General features: G+C 37.3%; 2 protein-coding genes across 2 annotated transcripts; both read right to left on the bottom strand.

Annotated features, from left to right (window-relative positions):
* Positions 1-1933: 1933 nt before the first annotated feature.
* Positions 1934-9919, bottom strand: LOC140139710 (uncharacterized). Its single transcript, XM_072161412.1, has 7 exons — positions 9679-9919; positions 9095-9157; positions 8349-8591; positions 7157-7306; positions 6209-6526; positions 2857-2948; positions 1934-2285 (listed from the first exon to the last, which is right to left on the bottom strand). The coding sequence occupies exons 1-7, from the start codon at positions 9917-9919 to the stop codon at positions 2133-2135; spliced, it is 1260 nt and encodes a 419-aa protein (XP_072017513.1). The 3' UTR covers positions 1934-2132.
* Positions 9920-14818: 4899 nt separating this feature from the next.
* LOC140139708 (galactosylceramide sulfotransferase-like) lies at positions 14819-17313 on the bottom strand. The gene is made up of 3 exons (XM_072161410.1): positions 17254-17313; positions 16338-16623; positions 14819-15651 (listed from the first exon to the last, which is right to left on the bottom strand). The coding sequence occupies exons 1-3, from the start codon at positions 17311-17313 to the stop codon at positions 14819-14821; spliced, it is 1179 nt and encodes a 392-aa protein (XP_072017511.1).
* Positions 17314-17594: the final 281 nt, after the last annotated feature.

Raw genomic sequence — 17594 nt, 5'->3', positions numbered from 1 at the left:
AGCAAATTGCATTCTGAATACGAGGAATGTCCTTCTGAATTTTGAAATTATTAAAAAGAATTATACTTTTGAAATTTAACAGTTCTCGAATTAAACTTTATAAATAAATTTATAAATGATATGTACTTAAAATGTATGTAGCTAGGAGGAAAAAATTACTAATTTGACTAATTTACTTCGAGGACTGTGAAATGTCAAAAATATTAATTTTAAATACTTTCTCATAAAATGTGTATTATATCGTGGTTTTCTACTATCACTCAGAACGCTACTAAACATCCTCTATTGTTATGCATTCGGTCGTTTCAAATAATAAGTTTTGGTATTGGTTTTGGTTTTGATCACGTGGTTTCCTACTATTCTGCCTAAGTTCTTGACTAACGTCATTACAAATACCTCTGTCTGTACCCTTCGTTAGAAACTTGAAACTTGTAGAAAGCAGTTTTGGCCTTCATTTCAGTTTGTTATAATCGTGTGACCGCAGATTATCAGGTTTGAAGTTACCTTGATCAAAGTATACAAAAGAAGTTTTTAAATTTCGCATTGCAATTAATATTCTCGAGCAGAGAAGTCGAACTAGTCAATCTACATTTGAAAGCGTGATTTAGTTTTCGAAATAATCCAAGGTTTATTTCGCTGTGAAAAAATATAGACCATCGAAATATTTCCAACGAGATTACGACACTCGAGTGATATATACACATCTATTCATGTGATCATCGCATGCAAGAGGGTCGATATCAAGCTATATGACTTCCAATATAGGCTAGTTGATTTATTTATTACTCGAAAGAAATGATAAGAGAGAGAGAGAGAAGAGAGGGGGAGGGAGAAAGAAACAGAGGGAAATAGCATTGGAAGTGGGAAGGGAAGGAGGGGGAGAGGATAGCTCGAGAGTGCAGTGGAATAGATTGTAGGGGATAGGAGATATCGAGTGTAGGGGAGATGAGGAGTGAGAAAGAGACACTTGCATCGTTTATGTTTCATACAAACAAACACAAGTTTTTATGACCAAATTACCATCCATAAATAATAGCCTATTGTGCTAAACATAATTATTATCGGAAATCTGTCCGAGCGAGCGGTATTTGATGCTGTCTATCAAATCTGATATGTCTGTCGTTGGTGGCCTACTTTCATGTCACCGTAATTACCGAAAAGCATTACACCACGATTTCTACGGTCCGAGACCTAGAAATGGTATAAGGGGGAGAGTTCGTTAAAAAGTAAACAAGTTTTCCTCCCGGAGCTTTCGTACTTTTTTTTTAGCTGTTCTGCTGAACGAATGAATTCGGAAAGTCTTTCCGTCACAAAATGAGATCCACCACCCCCACCCCCACCCCCATGTTAAAAGAAAGTTAAACAACTACTGTTGTACCATCCCTCACTCTCTATCTCTATCTCTCTTCCTCTCGACCCCCTCCACACACAAACCTCCCCACCCCAACCCTCACACCACACCCTTTCACTCACTCTCGCCTTTCTTCTTTAAATAAGTAAATTTAATGTTTAATGTTAAATAAATTGTTACATCATATAGCTTCATAGTTTACAAAACCCTTGGCCTAATTACAACATAATCATTAAGGTATACAATGCAGAAGCTAAATATTTTTCTAAAGTCTACAGGTTTTAAACTCTCAAAATAAGTAAATTTTGCAATGTTCTTTGTTTTATAAGAACGGATCACAAATATTTGCAATACAATCCTCATACCATACTCTTAACTAATAATGCAAATGAACTTCATGAAGGTAACCCAGTGGGCACATGTTAGGATTTCGACGTTGAATCAACGTTGATACAACGTCGAAGTTTCAACCTAACCTGATTTCAACCTAGAGGTTAGTTGAAATCAGGTTGAAATTTCAACGTTGATACAATACAACGTTGAAAGTTCAACCTGATTTCAACTAATCTCTAGGTTGAAATCAGGTTCAAGTCCATCAGGTTAAAGTCCATCAGGTTAAAGTCCATTTGCAAATACAACGTGATTTCAACCTGATTTCAACGTCGAAATTTCAACGTGATTTCAACGTCAGGTGTGCCCACTGAGAATAGTTTCCTTTGTTCTATTTCTATGCGCTAACTATTTTCTTTATTCTCGGTCGCTTCAATATCGACAAAGGTGTTTATCGCTGTATGGCGTCTTTCTTGCAGACGAATTGGTAACTAGTACCGCCGCACTGCAGGTCAACCCAATCATTAGTAAGCCAGGTGACGACACAGTCCTCGCCGGTTCCTAAATTGTTGGGCTCCCCAATACTCCAGGAATGGTAATCAACCTGTAAATGTAATAGAAATAACGTTTTTTAGGGGCCGTCCATTTGTTTCGCCATTTTCCTAGGTCTACGTAGGCCTAACAAACGTGCGTGAGGGAGGAGCAGTATATAACTAACGGGATATACGCAAGAAGTACAATTGAAAAGAATTAAAAAATATGTATCCAAAAGGAATCAGGAAAATATACATGAACGATTTTCCTCGAAAATCAAAACAATATGTAGAAGTTGCGACCACTACCTAGACTATAGGCATAATATGAGACAAAGCTCTGAAGACAAACCTATAAAGTCCCTAAACTACAATACGTCACCTCCTGGATAAGACGCTGATGTAACAAAATCAAATGACGAAATTTCCTCAAAACCTCATGAAGGGACAATAGTAAGAGAAAACCAGTCAACATGTCCACAATTAATATGAGGTCCGTCCACATAGCGTAATTTAAATCAATGGACGAAATGCATGGACAATTTAATGGACAACTGAGGGACATCCACAAAGAAGGGGTTAACAACTGGTTGATCCACTTTAAGGATCTGTCTAGTTTTTATCACCCATATAATATCGTACCTGGCTATTGTCAGTCCATACGAACGTGCCCTCAATCACTGTATCTGTTAATCCAATCCAATACCATTCTGCTGTATTTATTATACACATATCTGAAAAAGAAATTAATACAAAATCAAATTCATTTAATTTAATTTGATGCATTATAAATTATTTCATTTGAACAAAACCAAAAATATGACTCACTTTTGACGGTTTCGCCTATCATGGTCGGTAGGCATCATCAGAATGATGGTTGTTGATCCTTACATCCGGTTGGACGTATCCCGACTGAAGAGGGCGTATTATCAGCCAGGAGAGGATCATACACATGACTAAAAGTGAGTCATATTAACGATATCTAATGTACTCAAAGCAAAGATATTATACCCAAAGATAACCGACCCAAAATTGCACCATAATACGTAACCATAGATTAATAAACACACAGATTGGAATTGTCCATGCCTGTGCCCTCTAAGCGTACTCGAATTCAGCGGACGCCGGTACAGCGTTCAGACCTGGCGACATCGCTGAAGATCGCTCATCTTACGCGCGAAGTTTCTTTTCTGTATACTAGCGCTATTTGCACTATTTTTGAGTTTGCTCACGCAGTACCTGACTTAGCGTCGATCCCCATAGGCAACATGCGATGATTCTGCATGTACATAACGCTATGGTAGATCAACCATTTTGGTTTGTCGCTCATGGAGGGCAGATAATATATCTCCAGTACATTTATCGGCAAGAGCATTCGGGCTTCAACGGCACTTAATCCACGATTGACACTTAAACATGACAGAGTCGTTACTCTCTGATTCTACCTCATGGACAAAATATAAATCTTTCCCAAATTATTTGGAAATATAGCACTGGATTAATTTGATATGTAGAGTCAAAGAAAGAATCTGCGAATATCCTGGAAACAGCATTGTGACTAACCAAAGCATCAGAACCAAACCAATGCAGCCACAGCTCACCCATGTACATTACCGTCAATCCATCTTGAAATGTGGGGAGGGGGGCACTCAGTCTGAATTGTCAAATAGTGGCCAAAAAGAACAAAAAATGGGTCATTTTTCCGAAAGGTTGGGACCCCCTGTCCCACCAGGATTGACGCCCATGCGCATGTGATCAGAAAGAGGAGCTTCCAGTAGGTTGACACCTCCAGCGTATGGATACGAATAAAATATTGTATGACTGACTGGAACCTATTGTAGGGAAACGAAGGGCAGGACGACCAAAGTAATCTTGGAAATCACAACACAGCGTGACCTTTTATTCACAGGAACAGGCTGATAAGTGGCAGGGCAGGCACGATTTGGACTTTTCTCAAACGTCAGACAGCGGGTGCAACAATTGGATAGAGCTGACCGGTAAGGTAACAGGGGCGTACCGGGGCCAACGATCCAAATGTCCCAATCGTCACCCTGATCCGCAACTAACATGTGCTGACCAGTTGGTAAGTATATACGACGAACAAAATTTACGCTTTTATGTTGCCGATTTTTAGCTTAGAGATGAAACCATTTCGAAACATTTTATACCGCGGATGCATTAAAAAAAAAAACATCAGTTAAATTACGAACCCTCAATGGCGATGTGAGATATCCTATAATCCCACACAATTATTGCAACAAAATCTTACTTACCAAAGATAAACTTGTTCTCGACGTTGCTATGGATACTAGCTAAATGACCACCAGCATTTTGACATGTATTTTCTGCTTCTCCAAAGCTTAAGACAATATTTTTGCCCTGATAACAATGATTTCCGAACAGATTCCAACCACTTTCACAAGTAGCTTGTTGTTCATTAAAAACAAACAAACAAAAACAGCCTTATTCATTTATAATTATAATACATCATTCCAGTTTGCTAAATCCACAATTTAGACCTACAGGATGTCCCCTGAAAGACCTGTATCGTTTACAGATTGTCGCTGACAACTATGTGACGTACTCCCGAATTACAAAAAGGAGATCATTTGCTAGCCCTAACCGTACTAATTTGGCCACTGAACGAAGGAGATTGTGTATTACGCCAAAGTGCGCTTCTTTCCCCAAAATAGATTTTTATGCACTATGGACCACAATGGCTCATCCCAGTGGCGTAGTTCAATAACCTCAATTAAACAATCATAGTGAAAATTTGACCTCAAGTTGCAGAGTATGAGTTTTAGTTTTCAGGTCATTCAATGAATGTACAAATGTATTGGGGTTAATGAATTGTGCCCTGATAGATGCGCATGTTGTGGATCCTAGTGATTGGTCTTCTTGTCGATTAGAGCAGATTATAGTCTATTCCTGTAGAAAGATGAAGTAAATCCGTTTTGAGTTTGTCACTTTCTCCGCAAGAATTTATGTAAGTTCTCCAGTTGTCTTCAAGTCTGTTCACCCTTTGCACGGATCTTGCTACCAAAACGAGGTCCTCATTGCAAACTCATGCGCAAAACTGCATTTTTGCTTCTCGCGCTTTTCTAGCAACGCGCCAGAAGGCTTTTGCAAAGCGTGCGCGTTTGGCAGGCGTACGCACACGCAACACGAACTTTGCGGGTAGAATCGCATTTTGAGATGACCGTGCGATCGGCAAATAGTGAGCTTTGTGAAATGGATCCAGCAACCATAACAAGTTATATTGTTGAGTATCAGTACTATTATACATGTAATTGTCGTAACCTGTACTATAATCCTAAATTTAGTTGTCAGTGATTATTTTGGATTTGCGATTTATATGCAAAGAGCATAGAACAGTGTTTAATTAATTGTGTATCTTTGAGCGAACTCGAATAAAAGGTGTTTAGCAAAGAAATATATTAATTGGTCTGTACTTATTTTTACTGAAAACGTTTAATATCTCTTTTGAAAATAATTACATGTCGTCGGTCGTAGCACATGGTGGTGTACGTGAAGGACAAAATACGTTTCCGTGAAAAACGTGTTTGAAGAACACGTTACTAATAACGGAGTTGATACTCCTCCACTGTTACCTCCTAGTGGGCCGATTCCATTTGAAATTGAAGTATAAGGTTCAAACTATTAAACTGTATCTTTAATAGTTACAAGGGATAACTAATAGAGGATATAGCTAGCTCTAAACTTATACGTCACTATGTGAAACGGAAAATCACTCTACGGCACTATGTGTTGCGACCGGCGATTTAATATGCAATGAGTATAATACATAAGTCTCTCACAAAAGTTTACATCTTTTCTTCACTTCCAAAAATCATAACCGAATGTCGGATATAAGTGGAATAAAGTGGAAATTTTCACGATAATTGTATCATTCATCATTTGCAGATGTAGTATATTTGACCCATTTCACAATTTATCAAAACTACGAAAATACGATAAATGGTTATAAACTTACCTTCAAATGGTTCCACTGTAGCATGAATAGCATAATCACGATTTGTAATATCATCATTTATTTGGTAGAGGCCATTAACGGCTAAAGATGAAACATCTGCAGTATACCTCAATTGGACACGGATATCGCCTTGAAAATCAAATGCCAGAACACCATCTTGTGAAGCCCATCCGATCATATCTCCAGCTTGTACTTCGATACGTTCACTCTCTGAGATAACGTAAATTACGGGCTTGTTTATCTCATCTGTCGAGATGTCGAAAGTGTTGATACCGACGACTCGAAAAGAATCGCCGGATTCTTGCCTCCATATTATGGCTATGACGAAAAAGAAGATAAAATTAGTTGTATACTTGTTCAAGAAATGGGGAACACGTTATTTTCATGCGCTACTGTAGTATTTCCAGCTATGTTATTTTTCATATTATTTATTATAGTTTTCAAAATTATTGTCATTCCGTAATTCTATTTTACAGACACCCTTGTAGAAAACAATATCCGGTCCCTAATCTTTACTAAATAGAGAACGAGATCTGGCATGAATCTGTGATGTAATAGGATTAGTTACCATAGCAATCATCGGTTTACACTATCTTTAATGTATTGCCCCGCACTATAAGCAGGCTGCACTCATCACCTGTGTATGTGTGTAATCATAGATTGACGACGATACCGCTCTTTTCGAAGACACTAATATTATAGGTGCGAGTTATCAGCGATCAACACGATGTGAAAATTCTTTTGAATTACGATGCAGCTCTTTTTTTTTGTTCTTTGTACAATGCAGAGAAACGGCGTAATATGTCTAGTGCAGGGCAATACATTCAAAAATAGTGTAAACCCATCGCGATGGTAATTAATCCTGTTACATTACTACTTCTACGGCAAATTGAATCACCAATAAATATTTATTTGGATGAAACAATGAGACAACCTGTGCAGTAATACCTTTAAGAATACCAGTAGCTTTTGGGTAGAGCCTCCACTCAGTGACGACACCGTTACATAGGATGTACATGTCAGGTGATACCATAGCCACGTTTCTGGTATCAATATGAGGATATTCAGTAATCTCCAATCCAGTTGAACAATATTCCTCTGTGAATTACATCAGGAGGAAGAGAGTTTATAAAAGCAATGTCGGGTCGAGTGGTTACAACAATGCTGGAACTAAGACAAATCATTTTTAACGCATGTGTGTTCGTCAACTAGCTTTAGTCTCCTCCACCTTCGCAACACGCTATGTGGGAGTGACTGGAATCACGCTGAATACTATAGTTGGTCAGACGGTCTAATTCTGTCAAACATATAATACCTCAACACTCACCGTCATAATTCCATCGATTTACTACATAATATATTGTATGGTCAACATATTATTTAAAATTGTAAACCTGTTAACTAATAATTAGTGGGATTTTAGCGGGTGCGCCGTCGGACAAGTTTAGCTTTCGTCACACGTGGCTCTGACTTCTTCAGGACAAAAGACTGACAAAGTACCTAAGAATGAGGCATGTAGGCCGCCCTTGCCTACTAATGGCCGTTCACTGAAGACTGCCCCTTGTCAACAGAGAACAAGCAGATCTCGCCTATCTGCTAATTTTAAAGGTTTTGGTGGCTCTGAAAAGAGCCGTTCACTGAAGACTGCCCCTTGTCAACAGAGAACAATCAGATCTCGCCTATCTGCTAATTTTAAAGGTTTGGTGGAAAGAGACGATGAACTTCACGGGGACTCTTAGGTTTCACGAAACTTTGTCACCATAATTGAAGTGCCATATTCTACTTGGCTCGATTCTTTTTGTGCAGTGTAATATGATAAAAATAGAACTCTTGAGGCCCGTCTTTCGGCCATAATGTTCGTACCCTGTGTCATTTGGACAGTGATTCTTTCGAGCAAGGATAACATTCAAAGCATGTAAAAGTAGGAGAAACCTTCATCAGATTGGTAAAACATTATTGCTGGTGCTTCTACGTTCTACGTCTAAGATTAGAAGAACATAAATGATCGTGATTTTATTTGTACTAGGCTGTTAATCTATGTTTTGATGTAGCTCTGAGGTAAATACTCGTAAATAGGCCCGTAAACGTAATGATACATTTTTGGTGGAAATGAATGGGTCTATTGATGAATTGGACTTACCTTTAATGTCGACTTGAAACTCGCATGTGACGCTATTCTGACCGCTATCTCGTGCTTCGCATGTGACCATTGTTTGTCCTATAGCAAACTCTGATTCGGATGGTGGGTAACACACTACGCTCACCTCACCAGAGTTATCAGTAGCAGTAGGATTCTGGTACACAACCATAGCAGTGGCTTTGCCTGGATTTGTTTCAGTTCCCTGGTCTGTGGGGCATGGAACCATCAATGGTACTTCTAAGTCTGGATAAATGAAAAATAATTATTAATGTTACCAATTCTTTTGGTTGGACATATTTTACAATACCTTAAGCCATCATTACCATGTCTTCATAAAGAAAACTGGAGATCTGTAAGATGAAGAAAGTGATGAACTGAACATTCCACTATGTTTGTCACAAACATTATTGTAAGTAATAAATAACCCCCCTCCCCCCATGCTCTGAATGCCTGATCCCCACCCCACCCCAAAAAATATGTGACAGCACCAGATATAAATAACGGGGGAACGCTTTGAAAGGAAATGATCAATAACCAACTGGTCAGCAAAAAGTCTGGTTATGCACACAAACATGATAGTCCAAGGTTTGTAATTATTGTATAGTTATTGTATCTCAACTGGAGTCAGTGGGGGCTGTGGATCACGAAGTACACTAACACTAACACTAACACTAACAAAGTAAAAATATATAATAATGTGTTATATTCTGTGGGATTCTGGTACTCAACCATGGCGGTGGCTTTACCTGGATCTGTCTGCATATCAACGTTTGCAGGACATGAAACCGTCACTGGTGCTTGTCGTTTTTCTGGATGAACACGATGAACAGAAAAACAGAAACGTGCTATTTGTGATAGTAGTTCTAAACATTCCAGATACATTAACAAAATGCAATGACATTCCAGATCTAACAACGTGGATTTGAAGATTTGTGATAACTGGCCATCAAGTGTAGGAAACTACCTAAAACAAAACTTCCTATCAGTTTGCGTCAGATTCATCTGTGGCTGAGAAACAATTTTGCATATCAGCTCATATTTGAACGTTTCTCTACTGTTTTCTTTTTAGAGCGTCTTATTGAAAAGGTGTCCCGTAAATGTGTGCCAAAAATCGCCTCCCTCCCCACCCCGACCTGTCCAAAATTGCTTGCCCCTCTACCCTTCGTCATCCTCCTACTCAGCCTATTATAATTTGGTTTACCTCATGTTCGGCAGTGACGTACGTCGCTCGCGTAAAGTTAAACGCTCTGCGTGTACACACAAAAAAGCATTGACGACACTACCGAATGATGATGATGATGATGATGATGATAAAGTGCTAGATTCTTACCACAATATGAAGCGCGGTTCATAAGTTCATCAAGTATGTCCTTCCTCCAATTTTGTCTCATAATTAATAGACTTGGGTCATCGACAAACCACAAGTCGCCATCTTCATACTCATCTTCCCTTCTTGGACACGTTTTTGCACGTTTAGGTGCTACCACACCTTGGCAATAACATATTTCCTTATATGGAAGAGACCATCTTAAGACACCGCCTCTAGAAGGGTCTGGTCTCTCTTTAAGCATACAAAGGTTACTGTGCACCACAGCTAGGTGAGCTGTTAATGTCAATTTTAATAATCACGCGTCACGAACGAGCACACGGCGGCTAGGACCAAGACCAACATTTCAGCTGGCTAAAGGATGGGCAAACAAGATATTTAGTGGTCTCTATATAACAATTTTTAATTTGGCCTGATTTTGATAGTTTTTTAGTATTATGGTTGCAAAAAGCAAATATTTCGGTATAGTGGGTGAGCCCGGGGTTTGGAGGTACCACCTGGGAGGCAAAGCTGCACTGCTACCATAGGTAGTTGACATAATGGGCTACACAAAAATGCGTGAGAGCAATTGAACAAGAGTAGCTTTTGACGGAAAAAGCTCATCAATCTTTGCACAGGGTCAAATTGTGTTAAAAACCCATTCTAAAATATTCCTCTCGTCCATGTAGTCAGTAGGATTCAGCATATTGACCTTCTAGGATGGACCGGTCTTGAGTTATCTTTAAAAAAAAGGTCAAATGTTACATTTTTTGGATCTATGAGGATCACAAATATCAAAGTGACAAAAGGGCTGTCAAAATGTTTGTTTTTATATAACAAATCAACTAAAGATAGGATTGCACCTATACATTTCCTGAATGAGGAATACATTGGCATGGTATCAAAATTTGACACTCTGTATTAAGTTCGATCAACTTTTCCCCCAAAAGTTACTCCGGTTCCATTGCTGTCATGCAACTTTGTGTGCAGCTGCCCCCATGACTGGTATCACCCCACCCCCATTTGAGGGGACCGGGGTCAGTTTAAGAAACATAACATGCATATACTTTTTCGTGGTGGAAATTAGTCAAGTTGCATGAATCACGTGACGCAATACAAAATTGTCAATTTCAACGTCCTGCGTGCGTTACACATGGAAGTTTGTATCGAAGATGCAAATCGCATTCTCTTTTTTATAGAGCCGATCCACACGCATTTCAATAGACAATCTGCATCTACTAGTATGAACCGCACGTATAAATGAAGTCAACTTTTCAACACCTCACTGTTACAAAATGGATCACATTAATATGTAGTTTTTCCTTCGTATGCTCAATATCCTTGACTGCCTGTATATTGTAACGGTCAAAGTTTCTACTTCGCCCGCGCGTTCATTTTGTACTCGCAGAATCTTCAATACAGCAAAATAAACATAAGCGACCTCGCCCAGTCACAGATGAGTGATTTTGAATAGTTAGATGGGTGTGTGATTACGGTATCCCTCCTGTAGCCATCAGCTCAGTTATAGTAAGTGCAGATGAATAGTTTAAAATATATATATATATTCCTTTAAGGTGGTACTACACCCCTTGATAAATTTGTGACTATTTTTGCATTTTTCACAAAAACTTAATAAAACACTGGTAACAAAGGTTATGTATATTATAGGGGCAAGGAATCCAGTTACTACACTGAAATTTAAGTGACTCAAGACAAGTAGTTATTGATTTATTGATCAAATATTGGTTTCCCTCATTTTTGACTGTAACTCCACAACTGTTGTCTGTAAAATTATCAGTGCAGTAGTTGTAGTCCTTGCCCCTATAATATACATATCTTGCTTGTCACCAATGCGCTTTAATTTGTGAGAAAAATGCAAAAATAGGCACAAAATTGGACAGGGGTGTAGTACCACCTTAACACCGTAACATGTTTATATTACCAGCAATATTAACATGTTGGAGCGTTAGCCGGAAAAATGCCCCTGTAAACGTGTTGTGGTGTTAATCGTAACAACGCCTCCTATTTGTTTTACGTGACGTAAAAGAATAGGATTAGAGATAAAAACGTGTTTAAGTGTTAAAAAAGTGTTATCCGTATTTAACGCTTGTGTTTAGAATGAACCCACCTGTTAACGTTATGCTGATGGTGAAAATGAAAGAAATGTCAAATTCCATGCTCATATTCTGGTCATCCTCTTAAAAATTAAACGTCATTAGAAATGCGGTTAGTTGTTAGGAACGCTATAATGCTGATAGACAACAAATTATTAAGTGGAATCATCGGAATCAGCTGGAAAATGTCGGTTCCGCGACTTGTTGAGTTTTGTTGACGATTTGAGTGCCGATTGGTTATAGCAATATCACGTGACGTTATATTAATATACTTAATATTTTGCCATTTGTATCATTAGGCGGGCATTATATTAATATTGCATTTATATATTAGGGATGGCCTATATTTTAACTGAATATCGGTCAATTTTATTGTATCCGCCGTTAGCACTTATACCATTCTTTAAACACATCCATTAATACTATACTCTTTGATTACGATTATAATGGCAGGATTGCTATGGAAACGGTAAAAACAATAAAACTTAATAAAAAATTGCTGGTCAACGATAACTATCAATTTTAATTGTTTTGAACAATACTTGTTCATTAGTTTGAAATATTAATACATCATTGCAACCTCATAATTAAGATGCCTTTGTTTATATAATGGGTTAATCGACGTTGTTGAGATGAAACGTATCAATGAATCAATCAAATAACCCCCACAATTAATCCTTGTACGAACGTGTACAGATAATTAATGTATTGTCATATAGCAAATTGACATTACACGACACCTATTGAGAAGTAATTATCTGCGTACACGGTTGTTTGATGGGATCATTTATTAGCTTTTCAAACAAAACATCATGTATAACCAAATTTTAGGCTTAAACAGCTAAAAGTGATATCGTGCTAATGTATACAGATGCTTTTGAGTCATTCTCAACTTTAATTTTCCCTCTTTTACAAAATTATTCACTTTTATAGTATTTTTTAAAGTTTTTTCGGATATAAAATGTATCTATTAATGACAAAATTGGTGGCGCTATTTAGTTACTGGAAATTATCCTTTCAAGCTTTTATACAAATAATTCCTTTTATTATTTGATAAGCGCCATCTATAGTTTGCATTTAGTTAATAATAAAGCCAATTCTATATACATCAAACAACCGTGATATAGCATATATTATACTTGTGCTGAAGTTTGCAACATTTAAAATTGAAAACTTCATGACCACTCAGAGCGCTTGTTACTCGTTGGCTATTGTTATACAAGGCCCGCTCGTTCATTTAATTAGGCTCTGGAACGATCGAATTCGGTGTTGATATAAGCATAATTTGGAGGTACACCTTTTCACTTTAAAATAGTTTTTATTGTCTTTGCCAAATGAAAAGCAATGTTTTTTTTCTGTAAATGTCAGAAAAAAACATAATGCTTGATACTGTATTTTTGTTTAATCCTGGTGTTAAACATAGGCGTGAAATTTACTCTTCTAGTGTCAGATTATTGACTTTGACAGGCTTCAACTGTTTGTTTGTTTGGTTTTTTTTTTGGTTTTTTTTTTTTGGTTTTTTTTTTTGTTTTTTGTTTTTTTTTCAAACCCACAAATACACATCGTCGGGGGCTATATATCATACTTTTGTCAGAATTTCCATTTTGATTTCACCATTTTTCACTTCCGACTGAAAATGTTTCATAATCAACTCGTGAATATACCCATGGATTTATAATTCTATCCTCAAGCCTTAATAGAAATATTTCTTCTGGTTGCTTTCGAAATACAAGTACTGAGTGGACGTTTTAGCAATCTGAATATAAGTAAAAAACGGTTAAATCAAAACGGACATTCTGACAACACTATGATGTGCTTTATAGAGGTGGAGAAATCTTTCTTTACCGAATTATGCACAATACACAGTGCTCTCACCATTGACGTGTGACCTCTACAAACAGTGTATGTTATAGGTATATGGGCATTGCCTAGTTAACGTCACTGTGTGAAAAATAACCGGCCAATATTTAAAGAACTCTCTGAAATTCTAGAAAATATAGTTTTGTAACATGTCCTAAATTTTTAGCTAATTAAAGTGTTTAGAAATATTCGCACTTTGGTGTTTTAGGAAGGATATGTAAACGACAGATAACACCAAAAAATATGAAGAAATTATTTCCAAACCGTGTTAAGTCTGCAACCATTATGTTTCTCATTTTCAAGAATGCTGGTTAACAATATGCAGACTATTGCCTCATTTCGTAAACAAAGGCCCACACAGTATTGTTACCTTGCGTTTGCTTTATAATCGTTCACCCAACTGAAACTATAATACCAGCTCATTGCTCATTGCACAGGTAAAACAGAAACATGTGCAATGTGGATTTAACCAGATCTGATTTAACATAGTTGCGCTGTTTTCAATGAGTGTTATCTTGGTTTAATAGCTTTTAATGGGGTTTAAGTCCTGCAAAGGTCGTGGTGAATTTTACTGTAGACATGACTGCATCGTGACACCTAAAAAAACTTACGGGTAAAGTTCAAGTCTGTAAAAATCAAAAATCACTAAAAGATGCAATTTCATGCCTAATTTTATCACCAGGATTGAAAGGTATATGAAAGGACTATGGTTTTATCTGAGATTACTGAAAAAAATACAATAACTAATTTATATTTGACCGAGAAGATTAATTTCCAAGTAAAAAGGTGTATCTCAGAATTGTGTTGATTTCAACATGTATCGATCGACTTCCAGCACGACTTTGCATAACAATAGAGGGTGGTCAGAAGCGTTCTGGGTGATAGGCTTCAACATAAACCTCATGGGTATATGTGATGCGATCAAGCAAAATCAGTCGGAACTCGGCCATAATAAATTTTCAGTTTTCTATAGGATAGTAAAAAGCATTTACAAATCTGGATTTTGCAGAAAACCCCATTGAAATTGAACAACCAGTTCCAAAGATATGAGCAATTTAAGAGTTTCCAAAACAAGAGGAAACAAAAGGAAAAACTTTCTTTGTTTGGCTATATCTCAACATCAATATTTCCGAGTTCCGACTGATTTGGCTTGATCGCGTCACATTATTACAAAAAAGGTAGTAGCATGCCTAGTTTTGTACCAAGAAATCCGGCAATTTAGGTAACCCAGGAGTCACCTCAATCAGGTCATACTTTTGCATTATTAGCGTCCTAAGATGTGCCGTATACAAAAGTTCTGATTTTGCTATTGCAGCGCATACAAAATCATCTTTCATTTCGTCTTTTACTTTAAATGTATTTACAAATATGTCGTGTGGATGCCAGACATTTTCGTCATCATCACTTATTTTCTCAATACATAACTTGTATAGATACTCATTGCGTTGTTTGAGTAATTCAACTTCTCTTTCCATTCTATTTCTACCGAATTCCTCCACTTTCCGCCAGAAAGTTTTATTGAAATAGTCATACAGTTTAACGTCACCCTTATTCCACTGTCGTATCTTCTTTCGCATTGATGACGTAATGCTAGATGGAACTGTGACGTTAGTACGAGAATTCAGCGGAAAGAAAACGATATCTTCGAGGGACCAGCACATCAATTCTTTTAACAAAATCAAACTTTCGTGAAAATAATCTGAAATCATCACCAGATCATATTTGTAGCTCAACTGTTTGATCAATTCATCAATTCGGCTACCGTTGAGTTTTTCGTCATTTTCCAGACCAAAATCGTACAACATCGGGTTCTTACCATGCCCAATGTAGCCTTTAGCGTCATCTGTGTTATAAAAATATGACGGATGTTTGAGAAATTTGTTCAACCTCGTGATTGTGTTGTTACCCTTTATATGATAGATATATTCGTAGTGTGTGTATGTGAAGATGGATTCGAACATATTGACGGGATCACGAAGTATGGTGACGTATAAAGAGTCTGGTGCCATTATATCAGCAATATCTGAAGAAAAAGAACAGTGTAAAGTGTATGATGCAATTCAAATCATATCCTAATTTTGATTCTATTGACGAGTGTGTACCCAAATACATGAAGCTGATCTTTTTGCATTGATGGAAACTTGCTTGAACCAATAGCAAACATCTTTTAATCTATTACTAACTGTTTACCCAATCTTGCACTATTTCCGTGGCAAAAGAAAACTACAAAAACTTAGTAACTTAGACGTGTGACAGATATCATTCTGCCAATAATATTACTGGTCCACGAATGGATCCTTGGGGTACACCACATGTCATTTTTCCTGTCCGTGACCAGCCGGTGTTTCCCAGATAATTTTTGAATAATTCCTGGTATCCTCTGAATCCGTAGTGACACAATTTACGTGTAAGTAATATGTTCAGAAATTATTCGAACATATTATTATTTTAATCAACATATTCAAAAACATCTAGCTCCGTTTATTGGTTAAAATGAGAACACAAAATAATGAATTATTTCTTCTAATCGAGCATTTCCATAATAATGATTATCTACATCTGAATTTTAAAAGGTGTTAAGATTAGCACCTTAAATTAATCACATTGCTCAAAAGTTCTGTTGAGAAATCTGGGAAAATATTGATTAACCTCTGATATTTATCCGATACAATGTAATAACAGACAAAAGTGTTATGGTTAAAAACTTACTTTGCTCATTATACCTCGTATGGTGACACAAAATGTTGTACTTCTCAACTGGCAACTCGATCATATATTTCTTATTAAATGTAGTGTTCCTCAAGCTGCCAAGGTAGTTCCCTTTTGGCGGCATCACAAAATCCAAGTCATGTTTTTCACCAAATCGGAACAATATATTCTGAACTGTACTGCTGCCACATTTGTGAACTTTTAAAAAGACGATGTTCTTTTTTGGTTTACATGGATTAATTTTCACTCCTGTGTCGTTACGACGGTAGTACGACTCTGAGAGCGCCTGTTAATTAAAAAATTTTAAACACTTTAGAAAGATCCTGCAATCTTATGGGATGGTTTTATGCTTGGTGGTGTATCTGCTATTTGATATTCAGACGATAGATCTTTGGATATCGGGGTAAAAAATGATGAATATCTCCCGTTATTTTTGGTTTCTATAAAAACCAATTGTAAGGCTTGCACTTGAATATATGTGTTGAAAGAATATGATAATCTTACGTGTACGTATTGAAAATCTACCGTGCATTTTGAAATCAAAAACTAACAAAAATTCGGATTTTATATGTGCAGAAGAAAAAAATGACTGCTGCCCTCATTCGTCAACCCTCGCATGATTACGGAGCATAACGCAGTACTTGCGCAGTGTAGATGACTGGTGGTGTTAGTCTAAAGAAGATGACGTACCAGGCTCACTGTCAATAGCCTTAGTCGGGGTCCCCAGCCCATAATCTCAAAACTAATATACAGGTCGGATTGAACAAAATGACCATGCGTGGCTGTTGAAGAACTAGTGGATTCGACCTACCATCATGGGGATTTCTGTCATGAAGATATCGGGACGATGACACCGTGCGGCACACTTCACTAGGAGTTGAAATCAAGTTAAAGTCTGATGTATGAGACAGGATACGATTTTTGGCCAATGAGCAGAGAGCGGTGCTGATCGAGCGGCATTGGCTTTCACAGTCATGTTGATCAGGAATGGACTGATAGTAATTCCTTGCAAAATGTATATGAGACGATAGACACATGGCAGGTTATTGTCAATAACTGCTTATTGTCTCGGTTACCGTACGAGAACATGGCTGCGATGGTTTATTGTGGTATGTTTAGGGCGCGCGTTTCTCAGATGCAAGTCCCTGATTGTTGTTGCTATGTCACTGATGTATATTACGATATGATGTGTATTAATTATTAGAGCACAATAAATCTAGTTTTTTTCGCAACTTAAAAAACTGCAACACGTTGGAT

Source organism: Amphiura filiformis, chromosome 18 (assembly GCF_039555335.1).
Source record: "Amphiura filiformis chromosome 18, Afil_fr2py, whole genome shotgun sequence".
Lineage (NCBI taxonomy): Eukaryota > Metazoa > Echinodermata > Ophiuroidea > Amphilepidida > Amphiuridae > Amphiura > Amphiura filiformis.
This window is presented reverse-complemented; position numbering and strand designations above follow the sequence as displayed.